Source organism: Oncorhynchus masou, chromosome 18 (assembly GCF_036934945.1).
Source record: "Oncorhynchus masou masou isolate Uvic2021 chromosome 18, UVic_Omas_1.1, whole genome shotgun sequence".
Taxonomy (NCBI): domain Eukaryota; kingdom Metazoa; phylum Chordata; class Actinopteri; order Salmoniformes; family Salmonidae; genus Oncorhynchus; species Oncorhynchus masou.
This window is the reverse complement of record NC_088229.1, coordinates 2206932-2227093: the sequence shown is the minus strand read 5'-3', so window position 1 is coordinate 2227093 and position 20162 is coordinate 2206932. Positions and strand designations below refer to the sequence as shown.

At 45.0% G+C, this 20162-nt stretch overlaps 1 protein-coding gene across 1 annotated transcript in view; it reads left to right on the top strand.

Annotated features, from left to right (window-relative positions):
- Positions 1-662: 662 nt before the first annotated feature.
- pnpla1 (patatin-like phospholipase domain containing 1) overlaps positions 663-20162 on the top strand; it is a 33250-nt gene continuing 13750 nt past the window's right edge. The window contains exons 1-7 of the mRNA XM_064922049.1: positions 663-994; positions 1696-1928; positions 2955-3020; positions 3299-3511; positions 8116-8176; positions 8314-8646; positions 13114-13228. Coding sequence (XP_064778121.1) covers positions 760-994; positions 1696-1928; positions 2955-3020; positions 3299-3511; positions 8116-8176; positions 8314-8646; positions 13114-13228 — 1256 coding nt within the window. The 5' untranslated portion in view covers positions 663-759. The remainder of the gene's footprint in view (positions 995-1695; positions 1929-2954; positions 3021-3298; positions 3512-8115; positions 8177-8313; positions 8647-13113; positions 13229-20162) is intronic.

The following is a 20162-nucleotide window of genomic DNA, read 5'->3' as shown; positions in this document are numbered from 1 at the left end:
CACCGAGAGACCCGGGTGCCGCTGATCGACATCGATAACTGTCATCAAACCCTGGTGTATTCATTAGGAACCAAACGAAACAAAAACAGAGAGGGACCTACCTGAATTTGTCCGAAAGAAACTTGTTTTCATCGCAAAACGTTTTACGTTTGGATTAAACAGTTTCGGAATGTTTTTGCTACGGTGTGTGACTAATGAATACACCCCTAAACTAGTGTGACTGATGTTATCTACTGGACTATGTAAAGAGCAACAGAGCTCAGTACTCCAGAACGTCAAATAACTCGGTGAAGACTTGTGACCACTTGTGACCACTCCGCCCGTCTGCTAAAACCTCAGATATTCTCCTGCTGAGAAGACTAAACCTCAATAGAGGTTGAGAAGGCGAAAGATAACAAGCTTGATAACCTCTCCTCGTCTCCTCGTCTCCTCGGACACCGAAAGATAACAAGCCTGATAACGTCTCCTCGTCTCCTTGGACACCGAAAGATAACAAGCCTGATAACCTCTCCTCGTCTCCTCGTCTCCTTGGACACCGAAAGATAACAAGCCTGATAACGTCTCCTCGTCTCCTTGGACACCGAAAGATAACAAGCCCGATAACCTCTCCTCGTCTCCTTGGACACCGAAAGATAACAAGCCTGATAACCTCTCCTCGTCTCCTTGGACACCGAAAGATAACAAGCCCTCCTCCTCTCCTCGTCTCCTCGGACACCGACAACAGTGAAAGTCAAGTCGAGCTGATTGTTGTTCCTGAACATGTCTCCATCGAGGTCTGTGGAGACTCCTCTCTCCAGTGGGCAGTCTGTGTCTGGTCAGTCTACTCCTCTGTCCATCTCCTTCTCTGGATCGGGGTTCCTGGCTACGTACCAGTTGGGTGTGGCCCAGAGCATGCGGGACCGGTCCCCCAGTGTGCTGCAGACGGCCCCTAAGGTCATGGGGGCCTCAGCCGGGTCTCTGGTGGCTGCTGCCGTAGTCTGTGGCTCCAGTCTGGGTAAGAGAGTTAATTATGCTGAGAGGTTGACCAGTCTGGGTAAGAGAGTTAATTATGCTGAGAGGTTGACCAGTCTGGGTAAGAGAGTTAATTATGCTGAGAGGTTGACCAGTCTGGGTAAGAGAGTTAATTATGCTGAGAGGTTGAAGTGAGATGCTGTTGATTGATGTTTTAATCATTCTGAGAATATGTATGTGTGTACGTGCGTGTCAGTGTGTGTGCCAAGCTGACTGTTTATGTGTGTGTCTGTCTATGTGTGTGTGTGTCTGTGTGTGTGTGTGTTTATCAATATGTGTGTGTGCCAAGCTGACTGTTTATGTGTGTGTCTGTCTATGTGTGTGTGTGTCTGTGTGTGTGTGTGTTTATCAATATGTGTGTGTGCCAAGGTGACTGTTTATGTGTGTGTCTGTCTACGTGTGTGTGTGTGTGTGTGTGTGTGTGTGTGTGTGTGTGTGTGTGTGTGTGTGTGTGTGTGTGTGTGTGTGTCTGTCTGTAACAAGCCGACTGTGTGTGTGTGTGTGTGTGTGTGTGTGTGTGTGTGTGTGTGTGTGTGTAACAAGCCGACTGTGTGTGTGTGTGTGTGTGTGTGCCTGTGTGTGTCTGTGTGTAACAAGCCGACTGTTTGTGTCTGTGTGTTTGTGTGTGTGTGTGTGTGTGTCTGTGTGTAACAAGCCGACTGTGTGTGTGTGTGTGCCATGCAGACATGGTGCGTGATGAGATGCTGAGGTTTGCGCGGCAGATGAGGGGCCGTGTCCTGGGGCCCCTGCACCCTGCGGGGAACGTGTCTGTGTGGATAGAACGAATGCTGCGCCTCTTGCTACCGGCCGACGCCCACATCAGGGCCAGCGGACGCCTGGCCATCGCCATGACACGCATCCCAGATGGACAGAACATCATGGTGTCAAAGTTCACGACCCGAGAAGACGTGGTGCAGGTGTGTTATGCTATAGACAATTACATAGATAAAACTAACGTGAGTAAATATCAGTTTACCGTGAGTAAATCTCAGTTTACTGTGAGTAGATGTAATTTTACCGTGAGTAGATGTAATTTTACTGTGAGTAGATGTCATTTTACTGTGAGTAGATGTCATTTTACTGTGAGTAGATGTCATTTTACTGTGAGTAGATGTCATTTTACTGTGAGTAGATGTCATTTTACTGTGAGTAGATGTCATTTTACTGTGAGTAGATGTCATTTTACTGTGAGTAGATGTCATTTTACCGTGAGTAGATGTAATTTTACTGTGAGTAGATGTAATTTTACCGTGAGTAGATGTAATTTTACTGTGAGTAGATGTCATTTTACTGTGAGTAGATGTCATTTTACAGTGAGTAAATATCATTTTACTGTGAGTAGATGTCATTTTACTGTGAGTAGATGTAATTTTACTGTGAGTAGATGTCATTTTACTGTGAGTAGATGTCATTTTACCGTGAGTAGATGTAATTTTACTGTGAGTAGATGTAATTTTACCGTGAGTAGATGTAATTTTACTGTGAGTAGATGTCATTTTACCGTGAGTAAATATCATTTTACTGTGAGTAGATGTCATTTTACTGTGAGTAGATGTCATTTTACTGTGAGTAGATGTCATTTTACCGTGAGTAGATGTCATTTTACTGTGAGTAGATGTCATTTTACCGTGAGTAGATGTAATTTTACTGTGAGTAGATGTCATTTTACTGTGAGTAGATGTCATTTTACTGTGAGTAGATGTCATTTTACCGTGAGTAAATATCATTTTACTGTGAGTAGATGTCATTTTACTGTGAGTAGATGTCATTTTACCGTGAGTAAATGTCATTTTACTGTGAGTAGATGTCATTTTACTGTGAGTAGATGTCATTTTACCGTGGTACACAGCATTAACTATAAGTATCAACATGTTGAATTTAGTGATGGTGTCTGTCTATGAGCCAGATGTTTAACTGCAGTTCTGTGTTTCAACCACATGGAGGCGCTGTTGTGCGGTTGCTTTCTGCCTGGGTACTGTGGTATACAGCCACCAAGATACAAAGGAGTGGTGAGTCCCCACACTGCTCACTGTCTGTGGGCTAATACTAAACCTGTTACACTTTAAACTAATACACAAATCGTTTCACATTGGAGTTGAACCCCTGGAGTAGCACACCTGAGTCAAGTGCTTGATGATTAGTCGACCAGTTGAATCAGGTGTGCTGGTTCTGGAATAGTTTAGATCAACGGACTGGCTTCCTGATGAGAGGTTTGAAAGAGACTCTGCTATAAAGCAGTGCTCCATGGTGCATGTGATCACATCCCTGTTTGTGTGTTGTACCGCAGCATTACGTGGACGGTGGTTTCTCCAGTATCCAGCCGACCAACTCCTGCCCAATTGGCCACACCCTCACTGTGTCTCCATTCGCTGGTGAGACGGACATCTGCCCAAAGGACCCCGCCCCACTGTGTGACATCGTGGTGAGCGGAGCGCACCTCCACTGCAGCCTTGTCAACGGTTACCGGATGCTACACGCCATATACCCCTACGACTGGGAGGTATAACCCCAAAACAAACTCAGCCCTCTACCTCTCCACCCAGCCCTCTACCTCTCCATCCAGCCCTCTACTTCTACCCCCTTCCCCTAGACCCCAAAACAACCACTAACCTCCTTCCCCTAGGCCCCTAAACAACACCTAACCTCCTTCCCCTCGACCCCAAAACAACCCCTAACCTCCATCCCCTATACCCCTAAACAACCCCTAACCTCCTTCCCCTAGACCCCTAAACAACCCCTAACCTCCTTCCCATAGGCCCCTAAACAACCCCTAACCTCCTTCCCCTAGACCCCAAAACAACCCCTAACCTCCTTCCCCTAGACCCCTAAACAACCCCTAACCTCCTTCCCCTAGACCCCTAAACAACCCCTAACCTCCTTCCCCTAGACCCCTAAACAACCCCTAACCTCCTTCCCATAGGCCCCTAAACAACCCCTAACCTCCTTCCCATAGGCCCCTAAACAACCCCTAACCTCCTTACCCTAGACCCCAAAACAACCCCTAACCTCCTTCCCCTAGACCCCAAAACAACCCCTAACCTCCTTCCCATAGGCCCCTAAACAACCCCTAACCTTCTTCCCATAGGCCCCTAAACAACCCCTAACCTCCTTCCCCTAGACCCCAAAACAACCCCTAACCTCCTTCCCATAGGCCCCTAAACAACCCCTAACCTCCTTCCCATAGGCCCCTAAACAACCCCTAACCTCCTTCCCCTAGACCCCTAAACAACCCCTAACCTCCTTCCCATAGGCCCCTAAACAACCCCTAACCTCCTTCCCCTAGACCCCAAAACAACCCCTAACCTCCTTCCCATAGGCCCCTAAACAACCCCTAGCCTCCTTCCCATAGGCCCCTAAACAACCCCTAACCTCCTTCCCATAGGCCCCTAAACAACCCCTAACCTCCTTCCCATAGGCCCCTAAACAACCCCTAACCTCCTTCCCCTAGACCCCAAAACAACCCCTAACCTCCTTCCCCTAGACCCCTAAACAACCCCTAACCTCCTTCCCATAGGCCCCTAAACAACCCCTAACCTCCTTCCCATAGGCCCCTAAACAACCCCTAACCTCCTTCCTCTAGACCCCAAAACAACCCCTAACCTCCTTCCTCTAGACCCCAAAACAACCCTTAACCTCCTTCCCCTAGACCCCTAAACAACCCCTAACCTCCTTCCCATAGGCCCCTAAACAACCCCTAACCTCCTTCCCATAGGCCCCTAAACAACCCCTAACCTTCTTCCCATAGGCCCCTAAACAACCCCTAACCTCCTTCCCCTAGACCCCAAAACAACCCCTAACCTCCTTCCCATAGGCCCCTAAACAACCCCTAACCTCCTTCCTCTAGACCCCAAAACAACCCCTAACCTCCTTCCTCTAGACCCCAAAACAACCCTTAACCTCCTTCCCCTAGACCCCTAAACAACCCCTAACCTCCTTCCCATAGGCCCCTAAACAACCCCTAACCTCCTTCCCATAGGCCCCTAAACAACCCCTAACCTTCTTCCCATAGGCCCTAAACAACCCCTAACCTCCTTCCCCTAGACCCCAAAACAACCCCTAACCTCCTTCCCATAGGCCCCTAAACAACCCCTAACCTCCTTCCCATAGGCCCCTAAACAACCCCTAACCTCCTTCCCCTAGACCCCTAAACAACCCCTAACCTCCTTCCCATAGGCCCCTAAACAACCCCTAACCTCCTTCCCCTAGACCCCAAAACAACCCCTAACCTCCTTCCCATAGGCCCCTAAACAACCCCTAACCTCCTTCCCATAGGCCCCTAAACAACCCCTAACCTCCTTCCCCTAGACCCCAAAACAACCCCTAACCTCCTTCCCCTAGACCCCTAAACAACCCCTAACCTCCTTCCCCTAGACCCCTAAACAACCCCTAACCTCCTTCCCATAGGCCCCTAAACAACCCCTAACCTCCTTCCCCTAGACCCCAAAACAACCCCTAACCTCCTTCCCCTAGACCCCAAAACAACCCCTAACCTCCTTCCCATAGGCCCCTAAACAACCCCTAACCTCCTTCCCATAGGCCCCTAAACAACCCCTAACCTCCTTCCCCTAGACCCCTAAACAACCCCTAACCTCCTTCCCATAGGCCCCTAAACAACCCCTAACCTCCTTCCCCTAGACCCCAAAACAACCCCTAACCTCCTTCCCATAGGCCCCTAAACAACCCCTAACCTCCTTCCCATAGGCCCCTAAACAACCCCTAACCTCCTTCCCCTAGACCCCAAAACAACCCCTAACCTCCTTCCCCTAGACCCCTAAACAACCCCTAACCTCCTTCCCCTAGACCCCTAAACAACCCCTAACCTCCTTCCCATAGGCCCCTAAACAACCCCTAACCTCCTTCCCCTAGACCCCAAAACAACCCCTAACCTCCTTCCCCTAGACCCCAAAACAACCCCTAACCTCCTTCCCATAGGCCCCTAAACAACCCCTAACCTCCTTCCCATAGGCCCCTAAACAACCCCTAACCTCCTTCCCCTAGACCCCAAAACAACCCCTAACCTCCTTCCCCTAGACCCCAAAACAACCCCTAACCTCCTTCCCCTCGACCCCAAAACAACCCCTAACCTCCTTCCCCTAGACCCCTAAACAACCCCTAACCTCCTTCCCCTAGACCCCTAAACAACCCCTAACCTCCTTCCCATAGGCCCCTAAACAACCCCTAACCTCCTTCCCATAGGCCCCTAAACAACCCCTAACCTCCTTCCCCTAGACCCCAAAACAACCCCTAACCTCCTTCCCCTCGACCCCAAAACAACCCCTAACCTCCTTCCCCTAGACCCCTAAACAACCCCTAACCTCCTTCCCCTAGACCCCTAAACAACCCCTAACCTCCTTCCCATAGGCCCCTAAACAACCCCTAACCTCCTTCCCATAGGCCCCTAAACAACCCCTAACCTCCTTCCCCTAGACCCCAAAACAACCCCTAACCTCCTTCCCATAGGCCCCTAAACAACCCCTAACCTCCTTCCTCTAGACCCCAAAACAACCCCTAACCTCCTTCCCCTAGACCCCTAAACAACCCCTAACCTCCTTCCCATAGGCCCCTAAACAACCCCTAACCTCCTTCCCCTAGACCCCAAAACAACCCCTAACCTCCTTCCCCTAGACCCCAAAACAACCCCTAACCTCCTTCCCCTCGACCCCAAAACAACCCCTAACCTCCTTCCCCTAGACCCCTAAACAACCCCTAACCTCCTTCCCCTAGACCCCTAAACAACCCCTAACCTCCTTCCCATACGCCCCTAAACAACCTCTAACCTCCTTCCCATAGGCCCCTAAACAACCCCTAACCTCCTTCCCCTAGACCCCAAAACAACCCCTAACCTCCTTCCCCTAGACCCCAAAACAACCCCTAACCTCCTTCCCATAGGCCCCTAAACAACCCCTAACCTCCTTCCCATAGGCCCCTAAACAACCCCTAACCTCCTTCCCATAGGCCCCTAAACAACCCCTAACCTCCTTCCCCTAGACCCCTAAACAACCCCTAACCTCCTTCCCATAGGCCCCTAAACAACCCCTAACCTCCTTCCCATAGGCCCCTAAACAACCCCTAACCTCCTTCCCCTAGATCCCAAAACAACCCCTAACCTCCTTCCCCTAGACCCCTAAACAACCCCTAACCTCCTTCCCCTAGACCCCAAAACAACCCCTAACCTCCTTCCCCTAGACCCCTAAACAACCCCTAACCTCCTTCCCATAGGCCCCAAAACAACCCCTAACCTCCTTCCCATAGGCCCCTAAACAACCCCTAACCTCCTTCCCCTAGGCCCCAAAACAACCCCTAACCTCCTTCCCCTAGCCCCCTAAACAACCCCTAACCTCCTTCCCATAGGCCCCTAAACAACCCCTAACCTCCTTCCCATAGGCCCCTAAACAACCCCTAACCTCCTTCCCCTAGACCCCAAAACAACCCCTAACCTCCTTCCCCTAGACCCCTAAACAACCCCTAACCTCCTTCCCATAGGCCCCTAAACAACCCCTAACCTCCTTCCCATAGGCCCCTAAACAACCCCTAACCTCCTTCCTCTAGACCCCAAAACAACCCCTAACCTCCTTCCTCTAGACCCCAAAACAACCCTTAACCTCCTTCCCCTAGACCCCTAAACAACCCCTAACCTCCTTCCCATAGGCCCCTAAACAACCCCTAACCTCCTTCCCATAGGCCCCTAAACAACCCCTAACCTCCTTCCCATAGGCCCCTAAACAACCCCTAACCTCCTTCCTCTAGACCCCAAAACAACCCCTAACCTCCTTCCTCTAGACCCCAAAACAACCCTTAACCTCCTTCCCCTAGACCCCTAAACAACCCCTAACCTCCTTCCCATAGGCCCCTAAACAACCCCTAACCTCCTTCCCCTCGACCCCAAAACAACCCCTAACCTCCTTCCCATGGCACAACTTAATGTAGTGATGACTCCACCATATTGCCTCCACCTATCCTCACGTTTCAGATCTGCAGACTAGCAAATTATTAGCCTATTAGAAGGCCAGGTGAAGACATGACTTACATACAGTACATGTCAGAGTGCTGTAAACATGACAGTTGATGACAGAAGGAGTGTGTGTGTCTATATCCTCTCCTCAGGCCCTGGACAAGGCCTACCACAGTGGATACAAGGACGGCCTTCACTTCCTGCAAACCAGTGGTGGGTCATGATGTCATGTGATCTCTGTGTAGATGAGTCTCTTTATGGTGGCAAGAGATGAAGTGCTAGTGACTCTCTATTTCTCACTCACTCTCTGTATCTCTCTCTATCCCTGCACCCCCCCCCCTCCCCACTAGACCTGGTCCCATGTCTGCCTCTTCTTAACACCCCACCAGAGCCTCACTTCTCACCTCCTCCTGATGGATGGACAGATCTGGAGACAAACCTGGAGGAGGAGGAGGAGGATCAGATAGAGAGGAGGCAGATGAAGAGATGGGAGCAAAAGGAGGATGATGATGAAGAGGAGGAGGAGGAAGAAGAATGGGTGGATGAGGTGAATGTGTGGTCCTCCCAGACAGAGACCAGAGGCAGTCAGAGAAACTGTTATCTTGAAGGGGGAGATCTACCTTGGCATCTGGCAAGCCTGGAGCAGGCCATTTACCTAGCCCTGCCCACCTGGATAAACACAGGTACCGTGCAGACACACACACACACACACACACACTCTCAGCGTCATCAAGCAAATTAAATGTTTTAAATTAAATTAAGGTCTCTAGCTGATACCTTTACCACCAGGTATTGATCCTGCAGGTCTCTGATTCCTTTACTACCAGGTATTGATCCTGCAGGTCATCTCTGATTCCTTTACTACCAGGTATTGATCCTGCAGGTCTCTGATTCCTTTACTACCAGGTATTGATCCGGCAGGTCATCTCTGATACCTTTACTCTCAGGTATTGATCCTGCAGGTCATCTCTGATACCTTTACTACCAGGTATTGATCCTACAGGTCATCTCTGATACCTTTACTATCAGGTATTGATCCTGAAGGTCATCTCTGATACCTTTACTACCAGGTATTGATCCTGCAGGTCTCTAGCTGATACCTTTACTATCAGGTATTAATCCTGCAGGTCATCTCTGATACCTTTACTACCAGGTATTGATCCTGCAGGTCTCTAGCTGATACCTTTACAACCAGGTATTGATCCTGCAGGTCATCTCTGATACCTTTACTACCAGGTATTGATCCTGCAGGTCATCTCTGATACCTTTACTACCAGGTATTGATCCTACAGGTCACCTCTGATACCTTTACTATCAGGTATTGATCCTGCAGGTAATCTCTGATACCTTTACTATCAGGTATTGATCCTGCAGGTCATCTCTGATACTTTTACTACCAGGTATTGATCATGCAGGTCTCTAGCTGATACCTTTACTACCAGGTATTGATCCTGCAGGTCATCTCTGATACCTTCACTACCAGGTATTGATCCTGCAGGTCATCTCTGATACCTTTACTACCAGGTATTGATCCTACAGGTCATCTCTGATACCTTTACTACCAGGTATTGATCCTGCAGGTCTCTGATTCCTTTACTACCAGGTATTGATCCTGCAGTCTCTGATACCTTTACTGTCAGATATTGATCCTGCAGTTCTCTATCTGATACCTTTACTACCAGGTATTGATCCTGCAGGTCATCTCTGATACCTTTACTACCAGGTATTGATCCTGCAGGTCATCTCTGATACCTTTACTAACAGGTATTGATCCTGCAGGTCATCTCTGATACCATTACTACCAGGTATTGATCCTGCAGGTCTCTATCTGATACCTTTACTACCAGGTATTGATCCTGCAGGTCATCTCTGATACCTTTACTAACAGGTATTGATCCTGCAGGTCATCTCTGATACCTTTACAGCCAGGTATTGATCCGGCAGGTCTCTATCTGATACCTTTACTACCAGGTATTGATCCGGCAGGTCTCTATCTGATACCTTTACTACCAGGTATTGATCCTGCAGGTCATCTCTGATACCTTTACTATCAGGTATTGATCATGCAGGTCTCTGATACCTTTACTATCAGGTATTGATCCTGCAGGTCATCTCTGATACCTTTACTACTAGGTATTGATCCTGCAGGTCATCTCTGATACCTTTACTACCAGGTATTGATCCTGCAGGTCATCTCTGATACCTTTACTACCAGGTATTGATCCTGCAGGTCTCTATCTGATACCTTTACTATCAGGTATTGATCCTGCAGGTCATCTCTGATACCTTTACTGCCAGGTATTGATCCTGCAGGTCATCTCTGATACCTTTACTACCAGGTATTGATCCTACAGGTCATCTCTGAAACCTTTACTACCAGGTATTGATCCTGCAGGTCATCTCTGATACCTTTACTATCAGGTATTGATCCTGCAGGTCATCTCTGATACCTTTACTACCAGGTATTGATCCTGCAGGTCATCTCTGATACCTTTACTACCAGGTATTGATCCTGCAGGTCTCTAGCTGATACCTTTACTACCGGGTATTGATCCTGCAGGTCATCTCTGATACCATTACAACCAGGTATTGATCCTGCAGGTCATCTCTGATACCTTTACTACCAGGTATTGATCCTGCAGGTCATCTCTGATAACTTTACTATCAGGTATTGATCCTGCAGGTCTCTAGCTGATACCTTTACTACCAGGTATTGATCCTGCAGGTCTCTAGCTGATACCTTTACTAACAGGTATTGATCCTGCAGGTCATCTCTGATACCTTTACTACCAGGTATTGATCCTGCAGGTCATCTCTGATACCTTTACTACCAGGTATTGATCCTGCAGGTCTCTGATACCTTTACTACCAGGTATTGATCCTACAGGTCATCTCTGATACCTTTACTGCCAGGTATTGATCCTGCAGGTCATCTCTGATACCTTTACTACCAGGTATTGATCCTGCAGGTCTCTAGCTGATACCTTTACTACCAGGTATTGATCCTGCAGGTCATCTCTGATACCATTACAACCAGGTATTGATCCTGCAGGTCATCTCTGATACCTTTACTACCAGGTATTGATCCTGCAGGTCATCTCTGATACCTTTACTACCAGGTATTGATCCTGCAGGTCTCTGATACCTTTACTATCAGGTATTGATCCTGCAGGTCATCTCTGATACCATTACTACCAGGTATTGATCCTGCAGGTCATCTCTGATACCATTACGATCAGGTATTGATCCTGCAGGTCATCTCTGATACCATTACTACCAGGTATTGATCCTGCAGGTCATCTCTGATAACATTACTACCAGGTATTGATCCTACAGGTCTCTAGCTGATACCTTTACTACCAGGTATTGATCCTGCAGGTCACCTCTGATACCTTTACTACCAGGTATTGATCCGGCAGGTCTCTAGCTGATATCTTTACTATCAGGTATTGATCCTGCAGGTCATCTCTGATACCTTTACTAACAGGTATTGATCCTGCAGGTCATCTCTGATACCTTTACAGCCAGGTATTGATCCGGCAGGTCTCTATCTGATACCTTTACTACCAGGTATTGATCCGGCAGGTCTCTATCTGATACCTTTACTACCAGGTATTGATCCTGCAGGTCATCTCTGATACCTTTACTATCAGGTATTGATCATGCAGGTCTCTGATACCTTTACTATCAGGTATTGATCCTGCAGGTCATCTCTGATACCTTTACTACTAGGTATTGATCCTGCAGGTCATCTCTGATACCTTTACTACCAGGTATTGATCCTGCAGGTCATCTCTGATACCTTTACTACCAGGTATTGATCCTGCAGGTCTCTATCTGATACCTTTACTATCAGGTATTGATCCTGCAGGTCATCTCTGATACCTTTACTGCCAGGTATTGATCCTGCAGGTCATCTCTGATACCTTTACTACCAGGTATTGATCCTACAGGTCATCTCTGAAACCTTTACTACCAGGTATTGATCCTGCAGGTCATCTCTGATACCTTTACTATCAGGTATTGATCCTGCAGGTCATCTCTGATACCTTTACTACCAGGTGTTGATCCTGCAGGTCTCTAGCTGATACCTTTACTACCAGGTATTGATCCTGCAGGTCTCTGATACCTTTACTAACAGGTATTGATCCTGCAGGTCATCTCTGATACCATTACTACCAGGTATTGATCCTGCAGGTCTCTATCTGATACCTTTACTACCAGGTATTGATCCTGCAGGTCATCTCTGATACCTTTACTAACAGGTATTGATCCTGCAGGTCATCTCTGATACCTTTACTATCAGGTATTGATCCTGCAGGTCATCTCTGATACCATTACTACCAGGTATTGATCCTGCAGGTCTCTGATACCTTTACTACCAGGTATTGATCCTGCAGGTCTCTGATACCTTTACTACCAGGTATTGATCCTGCAGGTCATCTCTGATACCTTTACTAACAGGTATTGATCCTGCAGGTCTCTGATACCTTTACTACCAGGTATTGATCCTGCAGGTCTCTGATACCTTTACTACCAGGTATTGATCCGGCAGGTCATCTCTGATACCTTTACTACCAGGTATTGTGTCAATTTAAAACTTGCACAAGACAGTCCACAGAATATGCCTCGATTCAGTCTCTTCCAGTCCATCATGGCATCTTTCTTTATTTTTGATAGCTACATTAGCAGCTAATTAGCATTACATTTTCTTTTGGGGGGGTGGGGGGGGGTAAATACAATCAAATATATAGATAAAGGTCACCTTGTCCTAGAGAGATATACATGGTTATCAAAATGTCACGCCAAGGTAAGCCTACACGAATCACAGCCCTTATATGTTTCTAAAATCGCCTTCGGGGAAAAATGATTGGTGGGGAAACGATTGGAACCGTTTCCTTTTTTTACGGCTAGGTTTTATGGGTATTGTGACTCATACTCTGGTGAAAATGTCCTTACGATGACTGTGATATGTCTCTCTAAACTACTGTAAAATGAACGCACTAACCGTAAGTCGCTCTGGATAAGAGCCTCTGATAAATGACTAAAATGTAAATTACTTGATTTTTACCTTGAGAACACTTAATAGACTGAGAGTGGCCAGGTATAAGGAAGTGTCATGTAATTACCAGCTGTGATTGGTGTTTCAGCGTTGCTATGCAACGTCATGGAGTTGCTGTGGACTCATCCCCTACTCCGTGTGATGTCATACCTGCTCCTCCCCTTCACCGCGCTACTCAGCTTCCTGATTGAAAATACACACAGGTAAGACACATGCACACGCACACACTCGTGCTGAGCGATTAACCAACATCTCTGTTAATAGTTTTTTTAAAGGGGCTTGTTTTCATCACATCCGAGGAATTTCTACGACAGTGAGAAGTCAAAGCCCAGTCAGGTCAGAGCTTCGCTCTCTGAATGATACACCTTATGACAACTTCCGGTGTCTAAAGATGCATGTCGTCCTGCTTTGTGGCATGTCGCAAAGGCTCTATGTTCTACTGATCACACTATAAGGCTCTATGCTCCACTGATCACACTATAAGGCTCTGTGTTCTACTGATCACACTATAAGGCTCTATGTTCTACTGATCACACTGTAAGGCTCTACTGATCACACTATAAGGGACTATGTTCTACTGATCACACTATAAGGCTCTATGTTCTACTGATCACACTATAAGGCTCTATGTTCTACTGATCACACTATAAGGCTCTATGTTCTACTGATCACACTGTAAGGCTCTGTGTTCTACTGATCACACTATGAGGCTCAACTGATCACACTATAAGGCTCTTTGTTCTACTGATCACACTGTAAGGCTCTATGTTCTACTGATCACACTAAGGCTCTATGCTCTACTGATCACACTATAAGGCTCTATGTTCTACTGATCACACTATAAGGCTCTATGTTCTACTGATCACACTATAAGGCTCTATGTTATACTGATCACATTATAAGGCTCTACTGATCACACTATAAGGCTCTATGTTCCACTGATCACACTATAAGGCTCTATGTTCTACTGATCACACTATAAGGCTCTATGTTCTACTGATCACACTATGAGGCTCTATGTTCTACTGATCACACTATGAGGCTCTATGTTCTACTGATCACACTATAAGGCTCTATGTTCTACTGATCACACTATAAGGCTCTATGTTCTACTGATCACATTATAAGGCTCTGTGTTCTACTGATCACACTATAACGCTCTATGTTCTACTGATCACACTATAAGGCTCTATGTTCTACTGATCACACTATAAGGCTCTCTATATTCTACTGATCACACTATAAGGCTCTATGTTCTACTGATCACACTATAAGGCTCTATGTTCTACTGATCACACTATAAGGCTCTACTGATCACACTATAAGGCTCTATGTTCTACTGATCACACTGTAAGGCTCTATGTTCTACTGATAACACTATAAGGCTCTATGCTCTACTGATCACACTATAAGGCTCTATGTTCTACTGATCACACTATAAGGCTCTATGTTCTACTGATCACACTATAAGGCTCTATGTTCTACTGATCACACTATAAGGCTCTATGTTCTACTGATCACACTATAAGGCTCTATGTTCTACTGATCACACTATAAGGCTCTATGTTCTACTGATCACACTATAAGGCTCTATGTTCTACTGATCACACTATAAGGCTCTGTGTTCTACTGTTCACACTATAAGGCTCTATGCTCTACTGATCACACTATAATTCTCTCTATGTTCTACTGATCACACTATAAGGCTCTATGTTCTACTGATCACACTATAATTCTCTCTATGTTCTACTGATCACACTATAAGGCTCTGTGTTCTACTGATCACACTATAAGGCTCTGTGTTCTACTGATCACACTATAAGGCTCTCTATGTTCTACTGATCACACTATAAGGCTCTCTGTGTTCTACTGATCACACTATAAGGCTCTATGTTCTACTGATCACACTATAAAGCTCTATGTTCTACTGATCACATCATAAGGCTCTATGTTCTACTGATCACACTATAAGGCTCTATGTTCTACTGATCACACTGTAAGGCGCTATGTTCTACTGATCACACTATAAGGCTCTATGCTCTACTGATCACACTATAAGTCTCTATGTTCTACTGATCACACTATAAGGCTCTATGTTCTACTGATCACACTATAAGGCTCTATGTTCTACTGATCACACTATAAGGCTCTATGTTCTACTGATCACACTATAAGGCTCTGTGTTCTACTGTTCACACTATAAGGCTCTCTATGTTCTACTGATCACACTATAAGGCTCTATGTTATACTGATCACACTATAAGGCTCTACTGATCACACTATAAGGCTCTATGTTCTACTGATCACACCGTTACGCTCTACTGATCACACTATAAGGCTCCATGTTCTACTGATCACACTATAAGGCTCTATGCTCTACTGATCACACTATAAGGCTCTATGTTCTACTGATCCCAATATAAGGCTCTATGTTCTACTGATCACACTATAAGGCTCTATGTTCTACTGATCACACCGTTACGCTCTACTGATCACACTATAAGGCTCTATGTTCTACTGATCACACTATAAGGCTCTATGCTCTACTGATCACACTATAAGGCTCTATGTTCTACTGATCACACTATAAGGCTCTATGTTCTACTGATCACACTATAAGGCTCTGTGTTCTACTGATCACACTATAAGGCTCTACTGATCACACTATAAGGCTCTATGTTCTACTGATCACACTATAAGGCTCTACTGATCACACAGTAAGGCTCTATGTTCTACTGATCACACTATAAGGCTCTATGTTCTACTGATCACACTATAAGGTTCTATGCTCTACTGATCACACTATAAGGCTCTAGTGATCACACTATAAGGCTCTGTGTTCTACTGATCACACTGTAAGGCTCTATGTTCTACTGATCACACTATAAGGCTCTATGTTCTACTGATCACACTATAAGGCTCTGTGTTCTACTGATCACACTGTAAGGCTCTATGTTCTACTGATCACACTATAAGGTTCTATGCTCTACTGATCACACTATAAGGCTCTATGTTCTACTGATCACACTATAAGGCTCTGTGTTCTACTGATCACACTATAAGGCTCTATGTTCTACTGATCACACTATAAGGCTCTAGTGATCACACTATAAGTCTCTATGCTCTACTGATCACACTATAAGGCTCTACTGATCACATCATAAGGCTCTATGTTCTACTGATCACACTATAAGGCTCTATGTTCTACTGATCACACTATAAGGCTCTGTGTTCTACTGATCACACTATAAGGCTCTATGTTCTACTGATCACACTGTAAGGCTCTATGTTCTACTGATCACACTATAAGGCTCTATGTTCTACTGATCACACTATAAGGCTCTACTGATCACACTATAAGGCTCTATGTTCTACTGATCACACTATAAGGCTCTACTGATCACACTATAAGGCTCTATGTTCTACTGATCACACTATAAGGCTCTAGTGATCACACTATAAGGCTCTATGTTCTACTGATCACACTGTAAGGCTCTATGCTCTACTGATCACAATATAAGGCTCTACAGATCACACTATAAGGCTCTATGTTCTACTGATCACACCGTTACGCTCTACTGATCACACTATAAGGCTCTATGTTCTACTGATCACACTATAAGGCTCTATGCTCTACTGATCACACTATAAGGCTCTACTGATCACACTGTAAGGCTCTATGTTCTACTGATCACACTGTAAGGCTCTACTGATCACACTATAAGGCTCTATGTTCTACTGATCACACTATAAGGCTCTAGTGATCACACTATAAGGCTCTATGTTCTACTGATCACACTGTAAGGCACTATGTTCTACTGATCACACTATAAAGCTCTATGCTCTACTGATCACACTATAAGTCTCTATGTTCTACTGATCACACTATAAGGCTCTATGTTCTACTGATCACACTATAAGGCTCTATGTTCTACTGATCACACTATAAGGCTCTATGTTCTACTGATCACACTATAAGGCTCTGTGTTCTACTGTTCACACTATAAGGCTCTCTATGTTCTACTGATCACACTATAAGGCTCTATGTTATACTGATCACACTATAAGGCTCTACTGATCACACTATAAGGCTCTATGTTCTACTGATCACACTATAAGGCTCTATGTTCTACTGATCACACCGTTACGCTCTACTGATCACACTATAAGGCTCTATGTTCTACTGATCACACTATAAGGCTCTATGCTCTACTGATCACACTATAAGGCTCTATGTTCTACTGATCCCAATATAAGGCTCTATGTTCTACTGATCACACTATAAGGCTCTATGTTCTACTGATCACACCGTTACGCTCTACTGATCACACTATAAGGCTCTATGTTCTACTGATCACACTATAAGGCTCTATGCTCTACTGATCACACTATAAGGCTCTATGTTCTACTGATCACATTATAAGGCTCTATGTTCTACTGATCACACTATAAGGCTCTATGTTCTACTGATCACACCATTACGCTCTACTGATCACACTATAAGGCTCTATGTTCTACTGATCACACTATAAGGCTCTATGCTCTACTGATCACACTATAAGGCTCTATGTTCTACTGATCACATTATAAGGCTCTATGTTCTACTGATCACATTATAAGGCTCTATGTTCTACTGATCACACTATAAGGCTCTATGTTCTACTGATCACACTATAAGGCTCTATGTTCTACTGATCACACTATAAGGCTCTATGTTCTACTGATCACACTATAAGGCTCTATGTTCTACTGATCACATTATAAGGCTCTATGTTCTACTGATCACACTATAAGGCTCTATGTTCTACTGATCACACTATAAGGCTCTATGTTCTACTGATCACACTATAAGGCTCTGTGTTCTACTGATCACACTATAAGGCTCTACTGATCACACTATAAGGCTCTATGTTCTACTGATCACACTATAAGGCTCTGTGTTCTACTGATCACACTATAAGGCTCTACTGATCACACTGTAAGGCTCTATGTTCTACTGATCACACTATAAGGCTCTATGTTCTACTGATCACACTATAAGGTTCTATGCTCTACTGATCACACTATAAGGCTCTAGTGATCACACTATAAGGCTCTGTGTTCTACTGATCACACTGTAAGGCTCTATGTTCTACTGATCACACTATAAGGCTCTATGTTCTACTGATCACACTATAAGGCTCTGTGTTCTACTGATCACACTGTAAGGCTCTATGTTCTACTGATCACACTATAAGGTTCTATGCTCTACTGATCACACTATAAGGCTCTATGTTCTACTGATCACACTATAAGGCTCTGTGTTCTACTGATCACACTATAAGGCTCTATGTTCTACTGATCACACTATAAGGCTCTAGTGATCACACTATAAGTCTCTATGCTCTACTGATCACACTATAAGGCTCTACTGATCACATCATAAGGCTCTATGTTCTACTGATCACACTATAAGGCTCTATGTTCTACTGATCACACTATAAGGCTCTGTGTTCTACTGATCACACTGTAAGGCTCTATGCTCTACTGATCACACTTTAAGGCTCTATGTTCTACTGATCACACTATAAGGCTCTGTGTTCTACTGATCACACTATAAGGCTCTATGTTCTACTGATCACACTGTAAGGCTCTATGTTCTACTGATCACACTATAAGGCTCTATGTTCTACTGATCACACTATAAGGCTCTACTGATCACACTATAAGGCTCTATGTTCTACTGATCACACTATAAGGCTCTACTGATCACACTATAAGGCTCTATGTTCTACTGATCACACTATAAGGCTCTAGTGATCACACTATAAGGCTCTATGTTCTACTGATCACACTGTAAGGCTCTATGCTCTACTGATCACAATATAAGGCTCTACTGATCACACTATAAGGCTCTATGTTCTACTGATCACACCGTTACGCTCTACTGATCACACTATAAGGCTCTATGTTCTACTGATCACACTATAAGGCTCTATGCTCTACTGATCACAATATAAGGCTCTACTGATCACACTGTAAGGCTCTATGTTCTACTGATCACACTGTAAGGCTCTACTGATCACACTATAAGGCTCTATGTTCTACTGATCACACTATAAGGCTCTAGTGATCACACTATAAGGCTCTATGTTCTACTGATCACACTGTAAGGCGCTATGTTCTACTGATCACACTATAAGGCTCTATGCTCTACTGATCACACTATAAGTCTCTATGTTCTACTGATCACACTATAAGGCTCTATGTTCTACTGATCACACTATAAGGCTCTATGTTCTACTGATCACACTATAAGGCTCTATGTTCTACTGATCACACTATAAGGCTCTGTGTTCTACTGATCACACTATAAGGCTCTATGTTCTACTGATCACACTGTAAGGCTCTATGTTCTACTGATCACACTATAAGGCTCTATGTTCTACTGATCACACTATAAGGCTCTACTGATCACACTATAAGGCTCTATGTTCTACTGATCACACTATAAGGCTCTACTGATCACACTATAAGGCTCTATGTTCTACTGATCACACTATAAGGCTCTAGTGATCACACTATAAGGCTCTATGTTCTACTGATCACACTGTAAGGCTCTATGCTCTACTGATCACAATATAAGGCTCTACTGATCACACTATAAGGCTCTATGTTCTACTGATCACACCGTTACGCTCTACTGATCACACTATAAGGCTCTATGTTCTACTGATCACACTATAAGGCTCTATGCTCTACTGATCACACTATAAGGCTCTACTGATCACACTGTAAGGCTCTATGTTCTACTGATCACACTGTAAGGCTCTACTGATCACACTATAAGGCTCTATGTTCTACTGATCACACTATAAGGCTCTATGTTCTACTGATCACACTATAAGGCTCTATGTTCTACTGATCACACTATAAGGCTCTGTGTTCTACTGATCACACTATAAGGCTCTATGTTCTACTGATCACACTGTAAGGCTCTATGTTCTACTGATCACACTATAAGGCTCTATGTTCTACTGATCACACTATAAGGCTCTACTGATCACACTATAAGGCTCTATGTTCTACTGATCACACTATAAGGCTCTACTGATCACACTATAAGGCTCTATGTTCTACTGATCACACTATAAGGCT